This window comes from Protopterus annectens, chromosome 2.part0 (assembly GCF_019279795.1).
Source record: "Protopterus annectens isolate FY-2018-M chromosome 2.part0, PAN1.0, whole genome shotgun sequence".
NCBI lineage: Eukaryota > Metazoa > Chordata > Ceratodontiformes > Protopteridae > Protopterus > Protopterus annectens.
In genome coordinates, this window is record NC_056728.1 from 492,349,539 (window position 1) to 492,373,767 (window position 24,229).

Genomic DNA, 24,229 nt, shown 5'->3' on the forward strand with positions numbered 1-24,229 from the left:
TTGGTGATCTCTTCTGGCCATTTTCTGTAGGAGATGCACATTCCGGGACGGTCCAACATTCTACCGGAGATGCACATTCCGGGACGGTCCAACATTCTAGCGGACAGGCTCAGCAGATCTATCCTGATGCCTTATGAGTGGTCACTGAACCCTTCAGTAGTGTAACATATCTTTCTAGAGTTGGGTCGTCCTTGCTGCTGTCTCTTCGTATCTACTTCCAACGCGAAATGCAGCGAGTTTTTTTTTTCCACTGAGCCCCCTGCTGAGGGAAAGCCCCAGAGATGCTCTGATTCATGCTTGGCCTCCTGGTCTTCTTTATGCATATTCTCCTCTTCCCCGATGTTGAAGTTTCTGCAGAAAGCCCAGAAACTGGGGAGCACAGTGGTCCTCACAAATCTTCTACCAGATAAGTGTATCATAGTAAATCGAAAAGTTTCTCTATATGGGCTTTTCAGTGGTCCCTGGACTGTTTTACCACTCCTCTTTTGTCAGTCTTAGATTTTCTGGCTAGCATTTTTCAACAGGGCGCCAGTTCCTGTATGATTAAAGTCCAACTGGCAGCCATTTCTAATTTTCATATGGGGTAAGTATGTCTTCATTGGCTTCCTCTAAACTTTGTAAGACCATTCTTAAAGGTGCTTTTCTTAAAGGATCCTATCCCACCATGGGACCTTACCTTACTGTTGCAGGCATTGGTTTCTCCCCCCTTTGAGCCTGCGGCTTCAGTGGATTTGCAATTTCTGACTTGGAAAACTGCCTTCTTGGTCACCATCACATCTGCCAGAATGGTGTCTGAGCTTCAGGCTCTTTAAATCAAAATGACCTACGTGATCTTTCATAAAGATAGGGTGTCACTTCGCAGCAACCTGTCTTTCCTCCCTAAGGTAGCTTCGGAAGGCAATATTAATCAGACTATTAATTTGCCAGTCTTTTTTCCTAACTACCAGAACAAAGGGGAATATAGGTTACATTTATTGGATGTGCATAGACAATTGAGGTTTTACCTGCACAGGACTAAACCCTTCCACAGATCTGATCAACTTTTTGTGTCTTATGCCAAGCCCTTCTTCGGTAAACCAGTTTCGAAAGTGACAATTGCTCGCTGAATCTCACAGTGCATTGGCCGAGCTTATTTGGAGAGAGGTCTGTCTCTGCCAGGGAAATTGAAAGCTCATTCGACCCGCTCTATGGCTAAGTTAGCAGCCTTTTGGTCCGGGGTATCTTTGGATGATATTTGTTCGGCTTCTACTTGGGCCTCATCTCATACCTTTATTTTGCATTATAAAGCAACCAACGCAGAAATAGTCTCTAGGAGTAGAGCATCCTTTGGCTCTGTGGTGCTCTGGAACATCCCACCATGAGGGTCACCCAAGAGTTTGGTAGCTGGGGACTCTGTCCCACAGGTTGAAGATCAAATGAAGTACAAAACTTCATATAAAGAAGTTATGTACTCACCATAATGTTCCATCTGAGTAGTTATACTTCATTTGTCTTCAACCACCCCCCCTCCTTCCCCCTGACCTTATCATTCAGATGATATTTTTTCTTTCTTATCAGATGGTTATTGTTGGGATCCTTAGATGTTTTTCGTGTTTCACTGTTGCAGTCATCACATTTGGGTTATCCCTGCCAGGGTAGCCCTCGGCCGGCCCGAATACCAGAGGCTTACTATTTCTGCATTGGTTGCTGTCACTTCAGGACTGACATCAGGTTGTCAGTAGTATAAAGTAAGGCAGTCAATGCCATTACATCAGTCTTTTTTGCCACGGAGCCCGAAGAAGTTTGCACGAGTGCCGGTCGGCCGATACCCAAGTTTCATTTTCTGAATTGAAGCTGAAGTCTTCTAAAGCTAAGTACCCCATTGAGGATCATTTTTTCTTGCACTAACTGATGTCCGAAAAAGTTAACAGTTGTCTCACTTGTGGAATGCAAATACCACACAAAGACTTTCATTCTTACTACGTCACTTGCTTATCCCCAGACAACGACGTCTCCTGCTATCGCTTCTGTGCTTTGTTGAAAACCAGAATTATACGTCGTCAGGCCGTTATTGTAGCTAAATATTTTCTCTTACAGTTCTCGAATGCCAGTATGACTTTGTTAAGCCATCCGACAGCAGATCTTCCGAAAAAACATAAGGATAAAGACAGAGACAGACCGCACAGGTCCAAACCAACCGACAACGCTTCCGTTAAGCTAGTTGTGTGTTCTCCGGTCCTCAGTGATGCGCTTTCGCAGCCCCTGATGCCCGCTTCTGTATATTCGCAGGCCGCTACCAAGACCCTTTCAGAGTCCGGTATACCGCATAACTCTTTTTCGACTAAGGATCCTGCGGTTGTCTCTCCCTTGGATGGGTCTGGAGCTGCTGAGCAGGCAAGATTCTGAGGAAGTACTTGGCACTACCGATTCTCGACATAAACCAACGACTTCTTTCATGTCTACCATTTTTTCAAAAACTACCGAGTTTCTAAAGCCCATGGTACGAACCACACCCAAGAAACCAACAACCCAATCTCAGGCACTTGCTTCCTTGCTTCAGTCTCAAATGCTTAAAATGGAGGAAGACTTTATCATGCTGATCAGGGGAAGCCAAACTACCCCTTCCAAAAGCAAAAGCGATCTGTCCCCAGTAGTTTTGTGTGAACAGGAGTCTGATGACTCTGATGCATCTGAATATGAAGACATGCAACCCCTCTCAGCTTATGAGGATTCCATTCCTTCAGCCTCTCCACCCGAGGACTATTCCTTTGGGGAAATCCTTCATACCTTAAGAAAGCATTTCCAATGGGAATGTCAGGACTACCCTCAGTCTAACAAGAGACTCAGGGAATTCTTAGATCTTCCACAGCAAAGACTTCTGGCCATTCCCCACACTCCTGGATGTTGTGGATGATGTTTTCCTGGAATCCAGTTTGACTCCTGACACCCTCCCTCCTGCACCCAGAAAACCTGACAGTTATTACAGAGTCCGTGTCTCTCACAAATTTCTTTTCTAAAACCCTACTGCTGACCCTGAGGTAATTTTTCAAGGGCTTAAAGGAATTGAAGCAACCTCTGCTAAGAATCCCACCCCCTCAGATAGGGATTCCCGAGCACTAGACAAATTGGGTAAAAAAGTATACACCTCTGCTACTCTTGCTATCAGAGCACTAAATTGCCAGTTCCATATGCTAAAATTTCAGCAACATACCCTGGAACTCCTCAAACAAAAAATGTCTTCCTTTCTTGCTTGCGCAGAATCTAAAGAGTTACAAGAGTTGATGCATTCTGCAAGTCAAATAACTAAGCACACCTTACACTGTGGTTTTGACACCCTAGAAGCTTCTTGCAGGGCAGCAGTCACCGGTTCTGTCCTTAGAAGGCATGCATGGCTTAAGGAAGAGTCCTTGCCAGACCATGTTAAATCTAAATTGTTGGATGCACCCTTGCACAAAGACAACTTATTTGGCACTAAGGCAGAGGAGGTCTTAAAGATGGAAGAAAATGGTAAATATGTGCAGACAGTTAAGGATTTCTTTCAGGTCCAGCCACCCAGGTTCAGCAGGCATTGCCCCTCCAAACACTGGTCCTTTCCTGTTCCCACCAGGTTAGTTCAGCCCAGACCCCGTGGAAGCAGACCCCCTCAGACAGCATCCATAGGGAATGCAGAGATCAAAACAGTGGAATTCTGCCACTTCAAAAACAGGGAGTTCTAATCCATCCCCTCATGGTAACAACTCACAATGACTCCTCCCACAACCCCTCCCTCTGCCCACCTTCATTTACCCCTAGAAAGAAACCTCTCCTTTCATGCAAGCACCTGGGCCACCATTACCAATGACTGCTGGGTCCTTGCCATAGTGTCCCAGGAATACAGATTTTCTTTCCACACTCTTCCAACCCCAAAAGGGTTCCCAGACCTACCTCCAAACCAGTGGGCAGAGATGCAAAAAAAATCCTGTCCCTGCTCTCTGTGAGGGCAGTAGAGCACATTCCTGCAGAACAGAAAGACCAAGGTTTCTACTCCAGACTTTTTCTGGTACCCAGAAAAGAGGGCACCTGGCACCCTAACCTTGATCTGTCCATTCTAAACACCTTCCTGGTGATATGAAAATTCAAAATGCTCACCGTCCAGCAACTGCTACCCATGCTCTCCAAGGATGCTTGGCTAGCCACCCTAGACCTAAAAGAGGCCTTCCTCCACATTCCTATCAGAGAATCATGCTGGAAAGATCTACGTTTCAGGGCAGGATCTCTGCACTTTCTGACCTGTGCACTTCCCTTTGGCTTATCTACTGCTCCCAAAGTTTTCACAAAATGTCTGGCTCTGGCCATTGCCTTTTGCAGACAAAGAAATATTCAAATGTACCCATATTTAGGCAACTGCCTAATTCAGGCAGACAGTCAGGAAAAGCTGCTCAAGCACATGGCCTTTGTAAAGTCCCTACTGACTTCCCTAGGGTACACTATCAACGAAAAGAAATCCAAACAAGTACCAACCCAAAGGATTATATTCCTGGGAGCAAGCCTGGATACAGCATCCCAGACGGCATTCGTTGCACCAAAAAGCAAACTTACCTGACAGCCTACTTCTCTCAACTAGCCACCAGACCCCAGTTATCTGCAAGGAAAGTCCTGCAAGCTTTGACATGGCATCCTTCATTCTACTCATTCCATATGCCAGACTGCATATGAGGAAACTCCAGTGGTACCTAAAAAGCCTTTAGTGTTAACACCCTCAAGACCTGGAAACTCTTATACCCATGATACCTTGCCTCAGGATAGATTTTCTTTGGTGGGCAGCAGCATGCTTCCACAACAAAGGACTACCTTTCTCACCACCCCCTGCCGCCCAGACCCTCACCACAGACCCGTCAGACTATGCCTGGGGTACACACCTGGATGACAGGTGCAAACAGGGCCAATGGATCCCTCAGCAAATCCATCTGCACTTCAACCAAAAAGAGATGTTAGCTGTCCAGCACGCATTGACAGCTTTCAGCCCCCTTCTCTCCCCAGAGGCTCTGCTGATCAAAACAGGCAACACCACTGTGATGTGGTATATCAATAAGCAGGGAGGGACGCACTCCCACCCTTTATGCATGCTGGCCATGATCCTTTGGCACACAGCCTCTTCCATGCAACTCCACATGTTAGCACAATTCCTGCCAGGTTCTCTGAACTCTCTGGCAGGCCACTTAAGCAGAAATCTTCTGAACCCACACGAGTGGCAGCTAGACAAAAGAACCTTCACCCTAATAACTCAGAAATGGGACACCCTGAAGGTCGACCTCTTTGCCTCCCACACCAACCATTAGCTCAGCAAGTTCTGCAACAAGGAGCATCACTGCATGGCTTGGAAATTGGATGCCCTGTCCTTCCCCTGGGTCATCCTATCAGTCTATGCTTTTCCTCCACTACCTCTCATCACCAGGGTACTGCTCAAAATAAGGGAGGAAAAACCAAGTACAATTCTTATTGCTCCAGATTGGCCTCACCTGTCCCCACTGCCACCGTGGCATCTCACTTAGACCCCAACCCTCCTGACCCAGAGGGAAGGAGAATTCATGCATGCCCAATTGCAGACCCTCATTTTGGCAGCTTGGCTTATTCCCTAATCACTGATCAATCTGCCAACCTCAGTAAGCAGGTTCTAGATGTTATACGTGAGGCCAGACGCTCTAGCACTAGAAAGTCTTATGCTGACAAATGGAAAAGGTACTGCACCTGGATTCAGGCTGAGGGAGCCGATACGGCACAGCCCTCCCTCCCTCTCATCCTGGATTTACATAGCTGACCTGCTACACAGTGGACTCTCTTTATTCTCTATTAAAATTCATGCCTCTGCTATCTCTGCTCATTTCTCACTGAGTAGTCCCTTTTCTCACAGCATCTGATCAAACAATTCCTAAGAGGGTCTAGCAATTTGAGGACACCCAGAAGAGCACCTACCCCAGCTTGGGACCTTAACTTTGTGTTGGAAAAGCTCACGCTGCCCCCCTTCATACCAGCATCTTCAGCAGAGTTAAAATTTTACTCCTGGAAGGCAGCTTTTCTTCTGGCCATCACTTCAGCCAGAAGGGTCTCTGAGCTACAAGCACTCATGGCTGTGGAGTCCTTCATCATCTTTCATGCTGACAGGTCTCCCTCAGGACTTACCCCTCCTTCATGCCCAAAGTGGTGTCCAGTGTGGCTCTCAACCAGTCCATTCATTTGCCCACCTTTTTCCCTAACCCACAGAACAAGTGGGAAAGAATCCTGCATTCTCTAGATGTGCACAGACAGCTCAGATTCTATCTAGACAGGAGTAAATCAGTCAGAAAGTGTGATCAATTGCTGGTTAGCTTTGCTGCAGGGGCAGAGGGCAAAGCCGTCTCCAAACAAACTATTTCCAAATGGATAGCACACTGCATTAATTTCTGTTACAAGCAACATGGAAAGCCTCCCCCTAAGGGGGTCAGGAGTCACTCCACCAGAACAGCCTCCACCTCTGCAGCTTTCCTCAGAGGAGTCCTCACCAGGGACATCCTGGAGGCTGCCACCTGGACATCTGTTCGCACTTTCACCAAACATTAAAACCTGTCTATCTTCTCCAAATCCAGGGCAGGCTTTGCTACTGCAGTCTTGCAGGGCATCCTAGCCAGCCCCTAGTCTCCTTGACTACCTCCACCCTTTTCCTCAGGAATCAATCCAAATGGGATGACTGCAACAGTGAAACAAGAAGAACATAGTACAGTTATGTACACTTACCATAAATGTAGATGTTCGAGTGTATTCACTGTTGCAGTCCTGGTTTCCCTCCCTCCATCCCCCTCTTCTTTCTCTCTCTCTCCTTACAAGGGACATTTTTGTGCTTACTTTCTACTGGTGGGGTTCTTCCACCATAACCTGGTTCCCACTTGGGGCTCCTGACAGGGAAAAAAAACTGATGTAATGGCGTCGGCTGCCTTACTTTTTGCTACTGACGACCTGACGTCAGTCCTGATGCGACCGCAACCGACGCAAAAATACTAAGCCTCTGGTATCCGGGCTGGCCGAGGGCTACCCTGGCAGGAATAACCCAAATGTGATTACTGCAAGAGTGAATACACTCGAACATCTACATTTATGGTAAGTGTACACAACTGTACTTTCTGTCCAGGCTAAGTGAGTTTCCTATTGGTTATCGTGGTGATAAGGTGTCATTGGATCAGGTGTCTGGTACATGTTAGGCAGCAAACTCGATCTGAGAGTAGAAGAGAGACAGGGGGTATTATAGGTAAGGGGAGAAGCATGGAGCTCACAGCCATAGCTGGAAAATGCAGTCGTGTCGGATCCAATGCAGATCCGAAGACCCACAGGTTGAAGACAAATGAAGTATAAGTACTCAGATGGAACATTATGGTGAGTATGTAACTTCTTTATTCTCTCTAAAACAGTTGTGCAGTGGATTATAGCAACCCAACCAACAGGACCTTTACAGTGCAAGCTAGCAATTCATTTTCTGTATTGGGGACAACGGATAAAGTCATACTTCAGTTGTTAGTATTACACTCTCTGCTTTTCTCAATATTTATAAATGACTTCCCCACTGACCTCCCTAGCATACAGTGCATCCTGTATGCAGGCAATATTATGCTTTCAAAAACTCCTAATAACTCATCTGTACTGAACATAAGTACACAAGATGACTTTTTCCCCATTTTGTAATTGTACAAACTTTCATTTAACACCAAAGGTCTATTGTAATGATACTCTGTACCCAGAGTAGATAAAAGCCCAGCCTAACATAATTAATTGGTAGGGTACATGTGTACCAAATGCAGTTCAGTGCTATTATATCTGGTTCTTTTTTTTTAGTGATTACACAGATCAAATTTTTGTAACAACCTCCCCTTAGATTTAAAGGTAACATTCTAACACAGAAAAATATTTTTTAAAACGGTTACATACTAAACTAAGCTTGTTTCCTGCCTTTCCTGTAACTAGTCTAATCCAGATACAGATTTGCTGTATCCAGGACTGTTTGTAAGCTTCTGAGCCCCCCAAGCTTTTCTGTGTTGGAGGGAAGCCTTCTAGCTTATCAGTGGGAGTGGTAAGCACTCGGTAGCCTATCTACCACAAGAGGAGTGGTTTCTGGCCCAGAAATTGTAGTATATTGGTCATGTGGGCAGTTTTTCCATCTCTTTCAACTTTCTAGTTTAAAAGCCTACATTTGCACTTTTCTCTCCTTTCCTGTAGCTAGTCTAGTCCAGATACGGATTTGCTGTATTCAGGACTATTTGTAAGCTTCTGAGCGATGCCAAAGTCTGCTCTTCAATTTTTTTCCTTAGGTTTACTAGTTCTCTCCTCTCCTGCATTTTTACTAGCTTATTAGTCTAGCACTTTACCAGACTTCTTGTAGCAATTATTGTATCATACAAAAGTGCTACCAGCACTAAACATTCTACAAGAAAACAGCTCCAGTCCTTATTATTAATGTCCACCCCTCCAGGCATGTCTAAAGGTCAGTTCCCTGTGCATTCTCCTATTAACCTGGTGAACTTGGGTATCCTGAGGCAGTGTATAGCAGCTGCCTCATGTACACTGACAACCCTCTCCTCTTACCTCCCAACACTCAGACTTTAAAGAGATGCACTTATATATCCAAATTGGAAGCCACGTACTCTCCAGCCAAGACCGGAATAGCTGGTCAAGAGGAGAAGGTCAACACTTGCACCACACCACATGGAACACACACCAGCACTGCCTTCATATAAAAACACAAACCGCACACCTACCTTCGCGGAGACTCTCAATAAAAATCTACCCAAACAGCAGAGACCTCCAAGGCAGAAACGTGCTCGACCACCACAACACAGCACTAATCAGGAGACACATAATTTTCCTAAACAGCGTGCCACTCAACCAAAGGCCCTAAGGCAAAACAGCATGCCCAACTCACTAGTCATAGGTGACTCGATAGTGAGGCACACTGATGTACCATTCACTAGGTTGAATAAGGAGAAAGTAACAGTCAGCTGCCTGTCAGGCGCCAGGATCCACCACATAATGCACGCACTCAGATCCTTCATCGACAAGTGCAAGTATGACTCTGTCATTGTACATGTGGGTGTGAATGACCTGAGACATACCTCCCTGGACTACATGAAAAGCGGTATGGAGGAGCTCTCAGATTATGTAGCCCAGGTGAGTATGACCCTAGCCCTGAGCAGCAGCATCCTACCATCACCCAGAATGATACAACAGTACAAGCAGAAAATGATTGATTTCAACAATTGGCTAAGTTTCTGATGTCATTCTAAGGGGATCCAGTATCTGTCTGCCTGGGTTGACATGATTGACCGTCCTCGATGCTTTGCCAGAGATGGCCTGCATCCGTCACCCCTGGGCTTCCAGATACTGGCCAAAGCTCTTGCCACCCCTATAGTGTCTTTTTTAGGCGGTTTTCCAAAGACCAAATTACCACCTTAATAGCTACAAACAAGTGCAATCTGAGGATCATGCTGCTCAAAGGTAGAAGTCTAAATCTCAAAATGCACTCACTCGGAGCACTCCTTAAAATGGAGAACATCGACATTTGTGTCGTAACAGAGACCTGGTTCAAGGCAGCAAAAAGCACCCCTGCGCTACCAGGCTATAACTCATTCCACACCTTTCAGCTCCAAAGGTGGTGGTGTTTCCATATTCATAAAGGATGAGCACACCTCCAGACTAGTAGCCCAACATAACACATCTGAGATACTTCAAGTGCACCTAACATTGGGTAAAACAGCGATTCAGCCTGATATAGGTCCCCAACTATGTCCCAGGACTCACACTCGACGTTCCTAAGCACCTGGAAAATATTAGGGTCCAACTTAACACTCTCATACTGGGCAACTTCAACTTACCCCTCCATTAACTGGGAAAACTACTCATGTACCAATACACTTGCCCAACATTTCCTGGAATTCATTAATTCCAATGTCCTGGACCAGCTCGTTCTTACCCTCACTAGAGGTAGCAACATCCTTCACCTGGCCATTACTAACATGGGCGACTGTTGCTCTACAACAGTAGTCAACTTTTATTCATTTTAGGCAATTGTATATAGTGAGCATACCTATGCAGGTAGTGCAACATGTACATTTTTCATGTTTTCTTTTACACCAGAAATGCTCTGTATATGATATCTACAGTAAAACATAATGTTCTGTTTTTCAGTGGAATTTTCCTATTTATATACAACATGTTAGTTGCCTGGTATATGTCAGTAAAATCAACTTTGTAAAATGCATCTTGCATTCTTTTGTTGATTTAAAAGCATATGTTTTTGTATCTCAAATTTTATTTATTATTTATTTATTTTATTATTATTTATTTTACATTTGTTTACCAGGATTGTCCGACTGAGCTGAAGAGCCCTTTTTCAGCAGAGGCCCGGGGAGAAAAGCTCCAACATATAAACAAATAAACCTTTTTTGTGTAATGCTTTGCCAGTTGGCCCATTTTGTGGCTGAAAACAATCCCACTGCTAGGACCATTTAACTTAACTTGTTGATAAAGGAATAAAGTCAGTAAATAAATAAAAGCAAATTGATGGCAACCACATTTGAATAGCCTTTTAACACCTTAAACCCCATTTAACTTTACGTACTGCTGCCTATTAAGTCATTTCTAAGTCCATTCTGTAAATAATTTGCTGCCCATTCATGTTCATATTTCTTCTGTTCTAGTCATTCTTAAACAGTTGTGTGCCTACACTTAACTGTTGGCTTTGGTATTGTATTCCAGAGCACCACCTACTCTTTTTGTGAACTTTTTTGTGTCTAGTTCAGAAGGTGTCAAACTTGCCTTTACTTTGCTGGAAGATCAGTAGACTATAGATTATTTTCCCACATCAGCTTCTTGGATAAATGTTCTATTATAGGCATGTAGTACAGCATAATGGGAGTGTTACATTCCTGAGGTTCTGTTCTTTGGATAATATGCAAAATCTATGGTCCCATATGTCTAACTCTTATAATCTCTCCAAGTCTTTTGGGTTTCTGATACCATGACGGGAATGGACCCCATTCCTAAGTCAAAGTGTGATTAAAGTTCATGAAATTAGTATTGTTGCAGTCTTTGATATCAGCCAGAAGTGGTCTTTGCAGCACCCGCAATATGCCCAGTAGTGACTCCTCCTTCAATTCGTACGGGTTACATGTATTGGTAACGTATCTAAATACGATTGTAGATTCTTTTTTTTTTACAAGACCCATTACTCCTACTACTACTGGAACTGTCTGAGTGTCTTTCTTCCACATTGCTCTCATTTCTGCTTGAAAATCATGATATTTTATGACTTTGTGTCTCTGTACGCAAGACACTGTAGTCACTGGGTGTGGCAATTTCAATGATCAATGCTACTTTTGTCTTCTTTCCATGGACCGCTATATCAGGTTTTCTAGTATCTGTCTTTTGAACTGTTAGTAATGGGTGATACCATGTGATGTAGACGTAATCATTTTTTATGAAGCTTTGTGGCTCATATTTCTATTGTTTTTCAGCCACTTCGATACCATAATGTTTGCACAGTCCCCAGTGCAACAGTCTTGCCACAATATTCTGACTTTCAGTGTACAGTCCTTCTGCCATTATGCCACAGCCAGCAATGAGGTGTGCAACTGTTTCCTATTCTGTTTTACAAAACCTACATTTATCTGTTTCTTTCACATGTTCAATTGACTTTGTAAATCGTGTATGTAGTCCACTGTCTTGTGCTGCCACTAGTAACCTTTCATGTCTTAGTTTGAATTTGCCTTTCCTTAACCATTTATTTTTATTTTACATTTGTTTACCAGGATAGTACAACTGGGTTAAAGCCCATTTTCAGCATAGGCCTGGGATGAGGTTCTTCCAGAAGTTTTCTATACTTGCAGCTGTAGTTATGCATTTTCCACATTTATTTCCTTCTCATCTGGTCCTTCACCTTGTATTCTTTCGTTTTTTTTTGGCACATTCAGTTGCTGCCTGATTTTTATCTTCTTCTGGTTGATTTCCATTCCTGATTGATGCAGATATGCTTCTGCTGGATTAAGCAGAGAAGTCGCCTTAGATTTATTCTCTTCATGTTTCAAAACTTTCACTACCTTTGGGTCTTGTGAGGTAAGCAGATGTGTGTGCAGTCCCATGATTGCAGGTCTGTACATGTAATCAATTTCAAGGAGGACCATCCCTCCTCTGGAAACGGGTATATATAATCTTGTTATGCACGGATTTTTATTAAATCATTTGGTAAGCATGAAGCATATTTCTTGTTTTCTTGTCTAATCTATCCAACACATTTTGGAGCCAGTCATTCACTCCAAAATTGTAAGTTAGGAGAGGAAGAACAAATTGGTTTATAGCTTGAATTTATTCCTAGATGTCAACGCTGTTTTCAGGATTAATTTAAGTCTTCTAAAGTAGTCCTTACTAAATTTTATTCACATTTATTCATGTTTTTGTTGATCTTTCATCAGTTTCCAAATGTTTATACACTCCCTCTTGGTCAAGCTCTTTTATATTGCATTCTTGTCCCAAACTGATGTTTTCTTGGTGCTGCAGTTTCCTGCTTTAAATGTTGCTTTTGCACATTTATCAAGACCAGATGACATTCTTATATTATCTGAAAAAATGTTGACAACTTGCATTTGTGCTTTCAGTTCCTCATCTGATGAGCTATACAGTTTTAAATCATCGACAAAGAGAAGATGAGAAGTCTTTACACTTTGTTGTTTTCTAGGAGCCAAATTATAACCATGTCCTAAGCTGTTAAGTAAACAGCTTAATGGGTTAATGGCAAGCCAGAATAGCAGCGATGACAAGGAGTCACCCTGGAATATCCCCCTTTGAATTTTTATCCCTGGGTTAATAATTTGTTCTTTGTCATGGCTTAATTGCAAAGTGGTCTGCCACTGTTTCATGGTCACTGTAATGTGGTCAATCAGTGTAGGGTGCATCTTATACATTTTTAAGCACTCTTTTATCCATGAATCTGGGATACTATCAAATTCTTTTTTGTAGTCAGTCCATGCCATATTTAGATTGTTCCCCTTTTTACAGTTTTCCACTATGACTTGAACAACAAATGATCCTTTGTTCCATATGACTTTTTTATTGCCCTTTTGTTCTGTTGCCGTAATTGAGTTTTCTTCTAAATGACTGTAAATTCTCATTCAATTCCAGTGTATAGTTTCTACGTCTTCTGAAGGCATGTTTTTGGTCTAAATTTTAGGGTAGCTTGCAGGTTCACGCTGAAGTAGGAGCATTGTTTTTCCTGTTAGCCAGATTGTTGTCTGTTCGGGGTGCGCATATAAATAGTTCTTACCCATGGTTAAATCTTTCTGCATAAATGTTAATACTTTTAACCACAATTTAGGTACTGCATTTGGCCTGGCATTTTCCAGTTAGAGGCTTTTCTTAACTTTGTTTCAGTCTGTCTTACTGTTACTTTATTCCTTTTTCATATCCTGTACATTTAAACTTCTTATTCTTTCTTTTAGTTCTTCTATGCATTTAGCATCTTTATGTTCCACAGGATCTTCATAAATCCTTTTCCAAAATATATCTTCTACTTCTTTTTTTGGTGGTCTTTCAGTTCCTTTCACCTTGTTTCCCAGTTCTCTGTAAAGCTTTTTTGGGTCATCGATAAATTGCGTATTTTGTACTTTTCCTCTATATTTATCTGTGTATCTTCTAAGTTTTTCTACCTGTGCTGAGATTTTTAGTTTATTTGCGATAGTGCACGATAGATCCTGATCTCTTCTAATACTGTGCATTGCTTTTATCATGTCTATCTTTCTAAGTATTTTGTTGATCTGCTCACTCTTCTATACTCTTCTAACAACGACGCTTATGGACTTAATTGCTTTATAGTTTTCTCTATTCGATATTTCCATGATGGTATTCTTTTTCTCCTCTTCCTTTCCCTCACCATCCTGTTTTCTTGTGGTAGAACTTTATTAGTTATTAATTTAGTTGCACAGTAGTATATCCTGTTTACTTCTGTTATATTGCATGGACATTTTTGGACAGTCCTAATTACTGTGCTCATTCGTTTTATCAAACTTCTGACTTTTTGGGTTTTATTGACCTTCTGCAGTCTGTTTCTTTCATTGATCTTAATATGTCTATCTATCTCTGTTAAATCAAGCAACTCTTCTTTTAGCTCATTTTCTTCTAAACTGAAGGCACATTTTTTGTTTTCCATTTCCTACGAGTATTCCATAGAAAGTTCTTTAGCATCTTCCTGTAGCACATTCTCTTCAATTTCATCCTGTGGCATCCATTGCCCTGTCATATGGAAATTCATTGGCCTATCACTCCTCAATGTTGACTGCGTTAGAATTTCCTGTTCCTTCCCTTGCTGTCCAGCTTTAAGTGAACATTTATACTGGTTTCCTGTGGAAGGCTCCAAAATATCTTCATATGCCTCCTGACCATTTGCTTCCCGCTTCACCAGTTTCTCCTTAATTTGGATGCCCATTGCCCTATCCTGTTGTGCTGCTTTCTGAATTAGATTTTCTACACTGAATCCTTCACTTTGCAGGTACACCATAAACTCAGTTTCTGTTTCTTTAACTTCTCTATTACTAATCTCCTTTTCTACTTTTTCTCTTTGTCTTCTAAGTTTTTGTATTGTAATGTTTTCTATGTCCAGATTCCTTTGCCTGTATTTCTCTTCAAATTGGTGCTGCTGTTTTTGTATTGATTAGTTTTGCTTTCTTTTTTGCATAGATATTACACCGTATTAAATCTCTTTCTTTTCCTTGTCTGTATTTCTTCTTCAGATGTCTCCTGATTTTCCTGTTTCTCCTTACTTTGGAGACTTGTTCCATCATGCCGTGATGGAACCTGTGGTAGACCTTCTACACCAAATCCTTCACTTGGCAGGCACTCCACAACTTTAGCTTTTATTTTTTTTTAACTTCTACTTTACTAATCTTATTTTCTACATTCCCTCTTTGTGATATTTTTATTGTGAAATTTTCGGTATGTGGATGCCTTTGCCTGTATTTTTCTTTGAATATCTTTGGGGCTGCTGTCTTTGTATTGATTAATTTGGCTTTTGCCTTTATATAAATACTGCACCATATCAAATCTCTCTCTTTCCCATGTCCGTATTTCATTTTTGTTTTCAAAACTCTCCAGGTTATATTGTTTATATTTTCACACTTCTTCAGATGCTTCTTTTTCCAAACAGATCAAAGTTTCTTGGTCTGTATACTGTTTTTCACAAATCTGTTGCATTAACGCACACACATTTTTATTTGAGGCTTCTGACATTTTTTTGTGAAAGTATTTTTCTTTCCTCTAATTTCTCTCTCAATCTTTTTGTATATCTTGTCTGGAAATTCTGGGCTTTTTGCATAATAGTAACAATGCTTAATTTCTTTCTTATCCTCAATAGTCCACTCTGTCTTCTTTATGGCTCTTCTTTAGCCTGTCAGTTTTTGTGGACTCCTACTTCCTTCTACAACAGGGGGGCATCTCCCCCTGGACCTGCCCTGGCCCCATTGTAGGAATGTTTCCTTATTTTGAGGATTCTACACTGTCATTTTTTCCAGTCCTGGTACCAGTGCGCCTACCAGGACTGGGCACTTTTTTTATCCTGGGTCTTGTGCACCCAGCTGTCTTTTTAAATTTTTGTCCTACTTCTGTCCATGATATGTGTTATATAAATACAGTCTATGTATCAGTGTCATCTTGGTGAGATTTTGTGAAAAACAGGGTCTACCTTGTGAAGGTACTCACCAAGCCTTGAGGATTAATTCAGTTTCAGCAATACTACTCTCTTTTGCTTGCTGACTTATCTCTCCATTCGGACCCATAAGTATGTGGTTCTCTGGTACATGTAGAAGATCCTATGGCACTTAATGAAAAAATATAAGGGTGTTTTATTAAAATCATAAGTTAAATTACAGTAATTAAAAAAATTAAAAATTAAATCAATATAGTTCAGAAATATCACAGTAATATTTATACAAAGAAAAAAAATCATATAATCAGAACTCAGTTCTGTGGCATAGAGGGATAAAGCCCTCACTGCACCTCAGGTGACCTGGGTTCAATTAGCAGTTGAGGAAGCTGGAATGGCTGGAGGATGGGTTTGAGTGGCTGATGCCAAGTCTGCCATTCTGGGGAGAGGGAAGAAGTTAGAGTTGTTGCACTGCTGACCCCCTTCCTCAAGTTGAGATAAAATGCAGTAGGACACAACCTGTAAGGTTATAGTGGCTGCATGCTGTGTTGGGAGGCACATTTCCCTATAGAGTGCAACATAAGCACAGCTTTTGGCAACCATAGGGTGATTTCACACCTGGGAGGGAGGTCCTCTTGACTTGCAATGTGACCCATTTCCTTCCACCTTACCCTCACGTGGGGGCTGGGGCTGATAAGCTGGATGATTTAAGGCTTACATTATACATTTTCTGACCAAACAACTGTTAGAGTAGGGAAATTTCCCTGATGTCCTTCCCAGATTCCCCAAGTCAGTATGAATTCTTCCTTCTGTTTTCCTGTGAAAATGGTTAGTTCACTGCTTGCATGGTAGGACTAACCTTGTCAACAGAAAGAAAATAAATAAATCAGTCTTAAATCTTCCCATTTCCAACTGCCATCCTTCTGTTTTCAGTTCCCTCTCTTTAGTCTTCCTCTTATTTGATTGACAAAAAATGTGCTTATTCATATCCCACTCTCTCTTCTCTACAGTCTTTTTCCATTGCGTACTTGTCATAATAAATGGGTTCTTACATCCAATTCCTTGTTTCTCCATCGTTTGATAACTGTCTGTTCCACAGTTTCTATAAACATTGTCATATTTTCTTTACAGCCACCAGAACTGGACACATTACTGGAAATACGAACTTTAAGTCAGTGTTCTGTGTACAGAGTGAGAAGTACTGCCTGCTCACCCCATGATCCTGGTAGCCTTCATCACTGCTTTTTCACATTGCCTTCCTTGATTGATTTATAATAAGTGCAGGTATAACAGGTCCTTTTCCTCCTCTTGTCTACTCTGAATATAGGGACACACTCAAAGGATGTACACTTTCCTTGGACACTTTTGTGCCAAGTATAATGTGGGACTTTAGTAAGCAAACAGCATGCCATGTAGTTTGACATCATGTTTCTTAACTCATTTCACCTAGGTATCCTTTCTGGTGCAGTGCAGAGGCAAGCTACCAATCAGTCTCAGGGCAGTATAATTTCTCTCTCAGCTTATGCTGTTTCTCATGAGGAGTAAAGGCTGCTATTACCCATAAGTGTCTCTTTTCCTAACCTTACCTTAGTTACTTTCAGCTGTATATCTAACTTTAATTACCAGAGGACAGCAGATTTGCCTAACTTTTTAGTGTGCCTTGTTAGTTTGAAACTGTATGACATTTTATCCAAAACTGTGATCACTTCGTTCTGTCTTATTTTTTATTTCAGTTTCAGCTTTTGAACCTCTTCAAATTGTGTTTTTCTGCTTTGTAATATTTTGTGGTGGTGTACAGTGTAATATCAAGTATTTAGTCATATAGCTGAATTTGTGTAGTTGTTATCTTTAGTGCATTTTTTGTTTGTGTATCTTGTTTACAGAGTACTAGAAGTAGACAAGGAGAAGAGAGAGATCCTGAAGTTGAACTTGAGGTAAGCAGTTTTAAACACTGTTTTTTTATACTTGGTTTTCTGTCAGTGTGACCTTTCAAAATATGTAGTTACCATATTTAGCAGTCTAACAGGTTTAAAGACAAAAAGTAAAGTTTTTTTTCACTACTTGCAGTAAAGCTAATGCAAGCACTTGAGTGGGGGTGTTAGCCTACTTGGTGTCTGAACAGAGCATATGATGATGTAAACAACAGTGGTGCATCTCAGGGGGCAGGGAAATGGCGGGACTCCTGGTGTGGTTTGAAAACAAATCGGTTATATCTTTCCCTTTTTAAGAAAAGGCAGCAAATTCCAGAGAAACTGAATTCAGTGCAGGACACAAGCAAGAAGATCAGTAACACTTGAAATGACTGATCGGTACATTGGAATACTCTGTGCATGATATTTAATATGGATTGTGTTGGTGGGGAATAGGCTGAAGGGACTGGCTATAGTTGAATACATTTGTTTTGCTAGTCCTATTTCATTTTAATCGCAAGCAGATGTGGATTTGTGCTGCTTGAAGACTGGAATTGATGGCTAGGGACAGAGAGTGTAAAAGATAACTAATAAAAATGTTATAAACTGGACGAAACAGATGCATTTTATGTTATGCTTTTCCAAGATGAGTGTGCATAGATCAACAGATAAATTCAGCTCTCCCAGTTTGAAAAAAGAAAACTGTGGAAAAAGGACTAGCAATTCTGCCAGTTTACAAAACCGACAGCAGGCAGCAACGTAACTAACTCACAAAATGCTGATACAGGATGGTGTAATGTACTCGTTCCTATAGTAAAACCAAAGCTCGGACCAAAGATAAAATAAATTCTGAATTTATTGAAGAAAAATTACAACATATCCTGGTTAAGCGCTTTCATCCACTCAATAGTGGACTTCATCAGAACACTTTGAAGAACAACTGCCTGATATTTACATTTTGGCACCAAAAACACATTCAAAATTTAAAGTAACTTCTTCTTTTTCTTCTTTCGGCTGCTCCCGTTAGGGGTCGCCACAGCAGATCAACTGTTTCCATTTCTTCCTGTCCTCTGCATCTTGCTCTGTCACACCAGTTCAAAATTTAAGGTAACATTAACTAAAAATAAATATGAACTTTAAATGTACATTTGCTGAAATTGCATGCAAATGTGCACCATCTTCATTCAAAAAATTGTTCCTATATTACATGAATTGCACTTCTATTAATAAAATATAAATAAATACATACAAAACCTACACTATCTAAAAATTACTAACTATAAATACAAGTCAAATTGGCCAAAAATGCCCATGAATCCTTAACCAAATGGGGTAAATCCTGATATATAGGATTCAACCACCGATCAATAACTACACCTATAGAGTATGTTTTAGAGTGGCTACCTGATACTATAGGACGAAATGGCGGAGTTTGGATACATTTATGTACCTTTGGGATGCCCACGATAGTAGCTAATGTAGGATATTCCGTTTTTAAAAAATTATATGCATCTACAGTTATCCGATTATCTAATAAATATTCTTCAGTGCTGAGGTCAATACGCTTGTGTCCGATGTTAATTTCATTAATTTTATCAATATTAAGGTATATATTGGCAGATACATACAGATGCAAATAGGGAGCCAGGTCTAAATGATTTTATATCCATTAAACCTTTATTGCAGCTTGGTTAAGTCAGCAGACTGTGTAGGTATATTTAAGTTTTTTGGATATGACAAATTTGTTTTAGATAATAGTTTTTTTTTTTTTTTTTGGTTATGATGATTCCTTTTATTTTTTACACATATTTGAGTGTATGTATACAATGTTATTAATTTTAAATTAATTTATTCGTTTTTGATATTTATTAATTTACTACACTTTTTGTTTAAATAATCATGATGTATTAATTAAACAGTATTAATAGTATTGTATGTTAAATATAATATTCAGCTTCCCACCAGTAATTAGAAGATATTTTAGCAAATACTTATTAGAGTATCCTGTCAGTGCATTCACCTGAATTTATAAAAATAAATTGTTTGTAAATATTAGTATGTTGTTTTTTTAGAATGCACTTTAGGAATGCTTTCTTTAGCACATAGTATATGAATGTATTTATAGTTAGTAATTTTTAGATAGTGTATGTTTTGTATGTATTTATATTTTATTAATAGAAGTGCAATTAATGTAATATATGAACAATTTGTTGAATGAAGATGGTGCATATTGCATGCAATTTCAGCAAATGTACATTTGAAGTTCATATTTATTTTTAGTTAATGTTACTTTAAATTTTGAATGTGTTTTTGGCACCAAAATGTTTTTAAATGTCAGGCATTTGTTCTTCAAAGCGTTCCGATGAAGTCCACTATTGAGTGGATGAAAGCGCTTAACCAGGATATGTTGTAATTTTTCTTCAATAAATTCAGAATTTATTTTATCTTTGGTCAGAGCTTCGGTTTTACTATAGGAACGAGTACATTACGCCATCCTGTATCAGCATTTTGTGAGTTAATTCTGCCAGTTTGAGTAAAATTATTTTACTAGCTATTAAGTACACTGGATGCCAACAAAGAGGAAATTTAGAAAACCTAAAAGAAAGTCAAGTAGAAAAAATTAAGAGGAAACATGAACTGGAAAGAATCTTGCAGCTGTTCAGAAAAAAGCAGTTCAAGCTTCAGCTTTGGTACAAGAGGTGATTTTCAGAAATTTAGAGGAAAAAAATAAATCAAATGTACTCAGAGGTGATTAAAAAATAAAACATTGAAGGAGTTTATCAACTCAAATAAAAAAGTAGAAAAAGTAGAAGAAACTTTAAGTAAGTAATCTGATGAATTGATAAAAACTGCAAAAATTGAGAAGTAATTGAAGAAAAGGGCTGAGTATGAGAGTAAAAGAAGAGCTAATTCCAAAAATGGTAGAGTTGGAAGAGAGTGCGCTCAGAGAAAAGCTGGTTTTTTTGCTGTACCAGAGAAACTGGAAAGAACAAACTATATTAATTTTATGAAAGCAGAAGTAAACAAATGGACTGGTGTCCCACAGCAGGATTTGTTATTTGAAAGGGCACATAGAGTGTATGCTCCAAACCTGGACATGAGAAAGCAGCCAAGACCTTGTATTAGTAAAGATGCAATCATTAGAACATAAAGTGTTGATCCTGACAAACATTAAAAATTTGAGACAGAATGTTTGTTGAAAACTATTCTTCACTGTACCCCAGGCAGAAGAGAAGCAAATTTATCCAAATAATCAGAAAATGTCAAAAGGCAGGTGTGAGTTTCAAATTGCTTTATCCATATGACTTTTTCCTAGAGGAGAAAATACATTTTTTGATGCAAAACAGGGTAAGGAAGAAATACAAAAGTTTATACAGCAAAAAGTGAGACATCAGATAGGAGGAGACTCTGCTTCTCATTCTTTTGACAGTAAAGCTCGTATAGAAACTTTGCCAGTAAAAAAATTTCCAGTTTCCAAAGGAAAATGCTTGAGAGACAGAAAAAAGAACAGGAGTTGACTTGGATAATCAGGAGTACCTTGGATGTGAACCAATGTCTGGTATTGGGAGATGGAAATGAATAGGAAGGAGTCCAGCAGTACTGAAATTAATAGATAAATGTGAGATTATAAAAACATTAGTCACATTTTGTGAAGTATGTATTTGCAAGAAAAAGTGGCTGATAAAGATTGGTGTTTTGTTGAGTTTGTTAACCTTGTGGATGGATATACCCCACTTTGTCAGTGATGTCTTAGAAGTACACTAAAAAGAAAAAGAAACTATAATTAAAGCAGTTTTTGTTCTTAATAGTGTTTCTGTAAAACATTTCATGATATGTACTGCATGGTGTATAGTAAAGCAGTTTTGTGTTGTATGTTTTCAGGGTTTTTTTTTTTTTTTTTGAAGTGTGGGGGTAGGAGCAGTTTTTCCATGATTGCTGTGTGATAACTATATTAAAGTAAACACTTACTTTTTTAGTTGTAAGAAATTTAGGCTTTACAATGCAGTAAGAGAAGAAAGGCTGGACAAAAGCAGGTTTAAGTTAATAAGCTGTAATCTTGGACTGCTAAGGAGGGAGCAAGGTGTAAAAGTGGACCGATTATATTATGGGTCGGATTTACGAAAGCTTGCACGGAATGCAAGAAGAGTGTAGGAGCTCACGGAGGCAATATGTCTGCGTGCGATCCAGGTGCAGCCAGCAGGGGCATGCACGAGAGCTGCTAAAGCTACTCTTGCACGGACAGTGTCCTGGTATGCAAATTACCTCGTTTGCTGCTGAAAGCTATACAGATGAGGTAAATTTGCAATCTAGGAAACACTAACCTGTCCGTGGAAGATTAGTGTTATCTGCAGAAATATATTCAGTTGGTAACAGAGTACCATTCTGCAAATAGCTAAATGGAGCTATGACGGCTCCAAATAAAGGATGCATACATTTGAGGAAGCATGCAATGGCCAAATATAAGGCCATTGGCATTTATAAATGTTTAAAATTATTAAACTCTAACTTTTTTTTCCCCGATCTCTGATGTTTAAGCATAGCGCAGCACCGCTCAAACATGTGGCACTTTAAAAAAACAGAAAATAACTTAAAAATAGCCATTTTCACTAAAAAGCTTATCCTGCCATGCAGGTGAATGGCAGGCTGAAGGCAACATGGCCACTGAGTAGTGGTTGCTAAGGGGGGGAAGCTCAGTGTGAGAGATGTAACCATGCATTAGTAGGCAATCTTATGCAAATGAGGATAAGGATAGTGAATCCCAGTTTTCCCCAGCATGTGAGCCATGTCCTAAGAGTGTAAGTGTAGGTGTAGGTGAGTAGTAGAGTAGAATATAGGTAACATCATGAGGGGGTGTGTCAGAAAGACTGTAAGCTTATTGGAGCACAGTGTCTTGTGTTTGCCCTGAGTTGCTCAGGATTGCAAGAGGCATGTCTACATTTGTCCTTTTTGAAAACCAGAAACCAAAGGTGTACGCCGTGAATTTATCTGAAATTTCTTGCAAACGTGCACACAGCGTGTGCGCTCGTTTGCACGGCGCTGCCCTCGGCGGAAACAGAAAGGGAAAAGGAAGGAAAAGAAGTAGTAGGAAGTTAACCAAGGAGAACTAGCAGAGCTGCCAGGTGAAATATATCAGAATCAGCCAATTATACAGGTAGCAGATTAGCCCAGCCCAGCACTTTAAACTCTGCAAACAACATTCTTCCCTGTTTTTTCCCAAGAACTCTGCAACACTGCAGTATATAAAGAGGAAAAGCTTAAAAACTTTAAATTCAGACAAAATGTTAGGGGCGGCTGCTCTTGCTATCCTAACCTAACATGTGCAAGGTACTGAGGGTGGTGGTGATGTGAATGCTGCTGAGCAACCCACAGTGGGAGATGGAGAAGAGTGTACAGACCCAGGGTAACCTACCAGGGGCTACATGAGCTGGAGATAGTGGAGCGCTATAGGGTGGACAGAGACCTCCTGCAGTAAATTGTTGAGCTGCGCCAGCCACGCCTCACACACAGAACCAACAGAGGGGAACCCATCCCAGTGGATACCAAGATGTGTGTTGGCCTAAGAATACTAGCTACAGGTACCTTCCAGAGAACAACTGGTGATATGATTGGGATTTCACAGGCATCAGCATCCAGTTCCTGGATGCCATGTCAACACATGTCGGTGAGCACGTATATTTCCCCAATTCCCATGATGCATTGGCCAGCAATATGAGTCTTTTCCACCAAATAGCAGAATATCCTGAGGTAGTGGGTGCAATAGACTGCACGCACATACACATCAAAGCACCACCCGGTGAGCGGGGTAGGGTCTACATCAACCGCAAGGGCTTTCCCTCCATCAACTGCCAGGTCATGTGCAATGCCCAGGGCATAATAATGAATGTGTGTGCTGGCTGCCCTGGAAGTTATCACGATTCCCACATCTGGCATCTGACGCAGCTGTACCATAGATTTGCCAATGGGGACATCCCTGATGGTCACCTAGTGGGGGATGCTGGATACGCACTGGAGCCGTGGCTGATGACACCCGTCAGAAATGCACACACACCCGAACAAGAACTCCATAATGAGGCACACGCACAAACAAGAAACATAATTGAGAGTGTGTTTGGGATGCTCAAGTCACGGTTCCAGTGCCTGGACACATCTGGTGGAGCCTTGCAGTACTCACCAACTACATGTACCCAAATTGTCATGGTATGTGCCATGCTACACAATATGATCCTGCGGAAACAGTTGCAGCAGGAACAACATGGGGCAGGGCCAAACAGCCCCTCACCATTGCCAAGGCCTGCACAGGCACAGCGTAACTCGGAGGAACAACCTGAGCCTGCCCCAGTAGGCAGAAGGAGGCGTGCCCAGTATGCCCTAGCCTTGGCAAAGAGGCAACGCATAGCACATACACTGACTCAGTAGGAACCCTGGAAATGACACCTCTTTCTGACTCGCACATACAGTAAAAGGGATGCCGAACTTGACACTACCCGTTTTCAAACATGTATAGGGAGTGTAATATGTGCATCTGACATAGGCAGCCCTGCAGCACCACCTGAGGCATGAGTGCCCTATTTTAAGCAATATAAAGCACTGCTAAGCAAATTTTACCAGTACTGAGCATATTTAAAAACAATTGCACGTAGCTGCGCACTGCGCT

At 40.9% G+C, this 24,229-nt stretch overlaps 1 protein-coding gene across 1 annotated transcript in view; it reads left to right on the top strand.

Annotated features, from left to right (window-relative positions):
• The window catches only part of NAA35 (N-alpha-acetyltransferase 35, NatC auxiliary subunit), a gene marked incomplete in the record, with an annotated part of 1,521,359 nt that overhangs the window by 722,269 nt on the left and 774,861 nt on the right, over positions 1–24,229 (top strand). Inside the window, 1 exon segment of the mRNA XM_044060897.1 lies at positions 17,548–17,598. Within this exon segment, the coding sequence (XP_043916832.1) occupies positions 17,548–17,598 (51 nt within the window).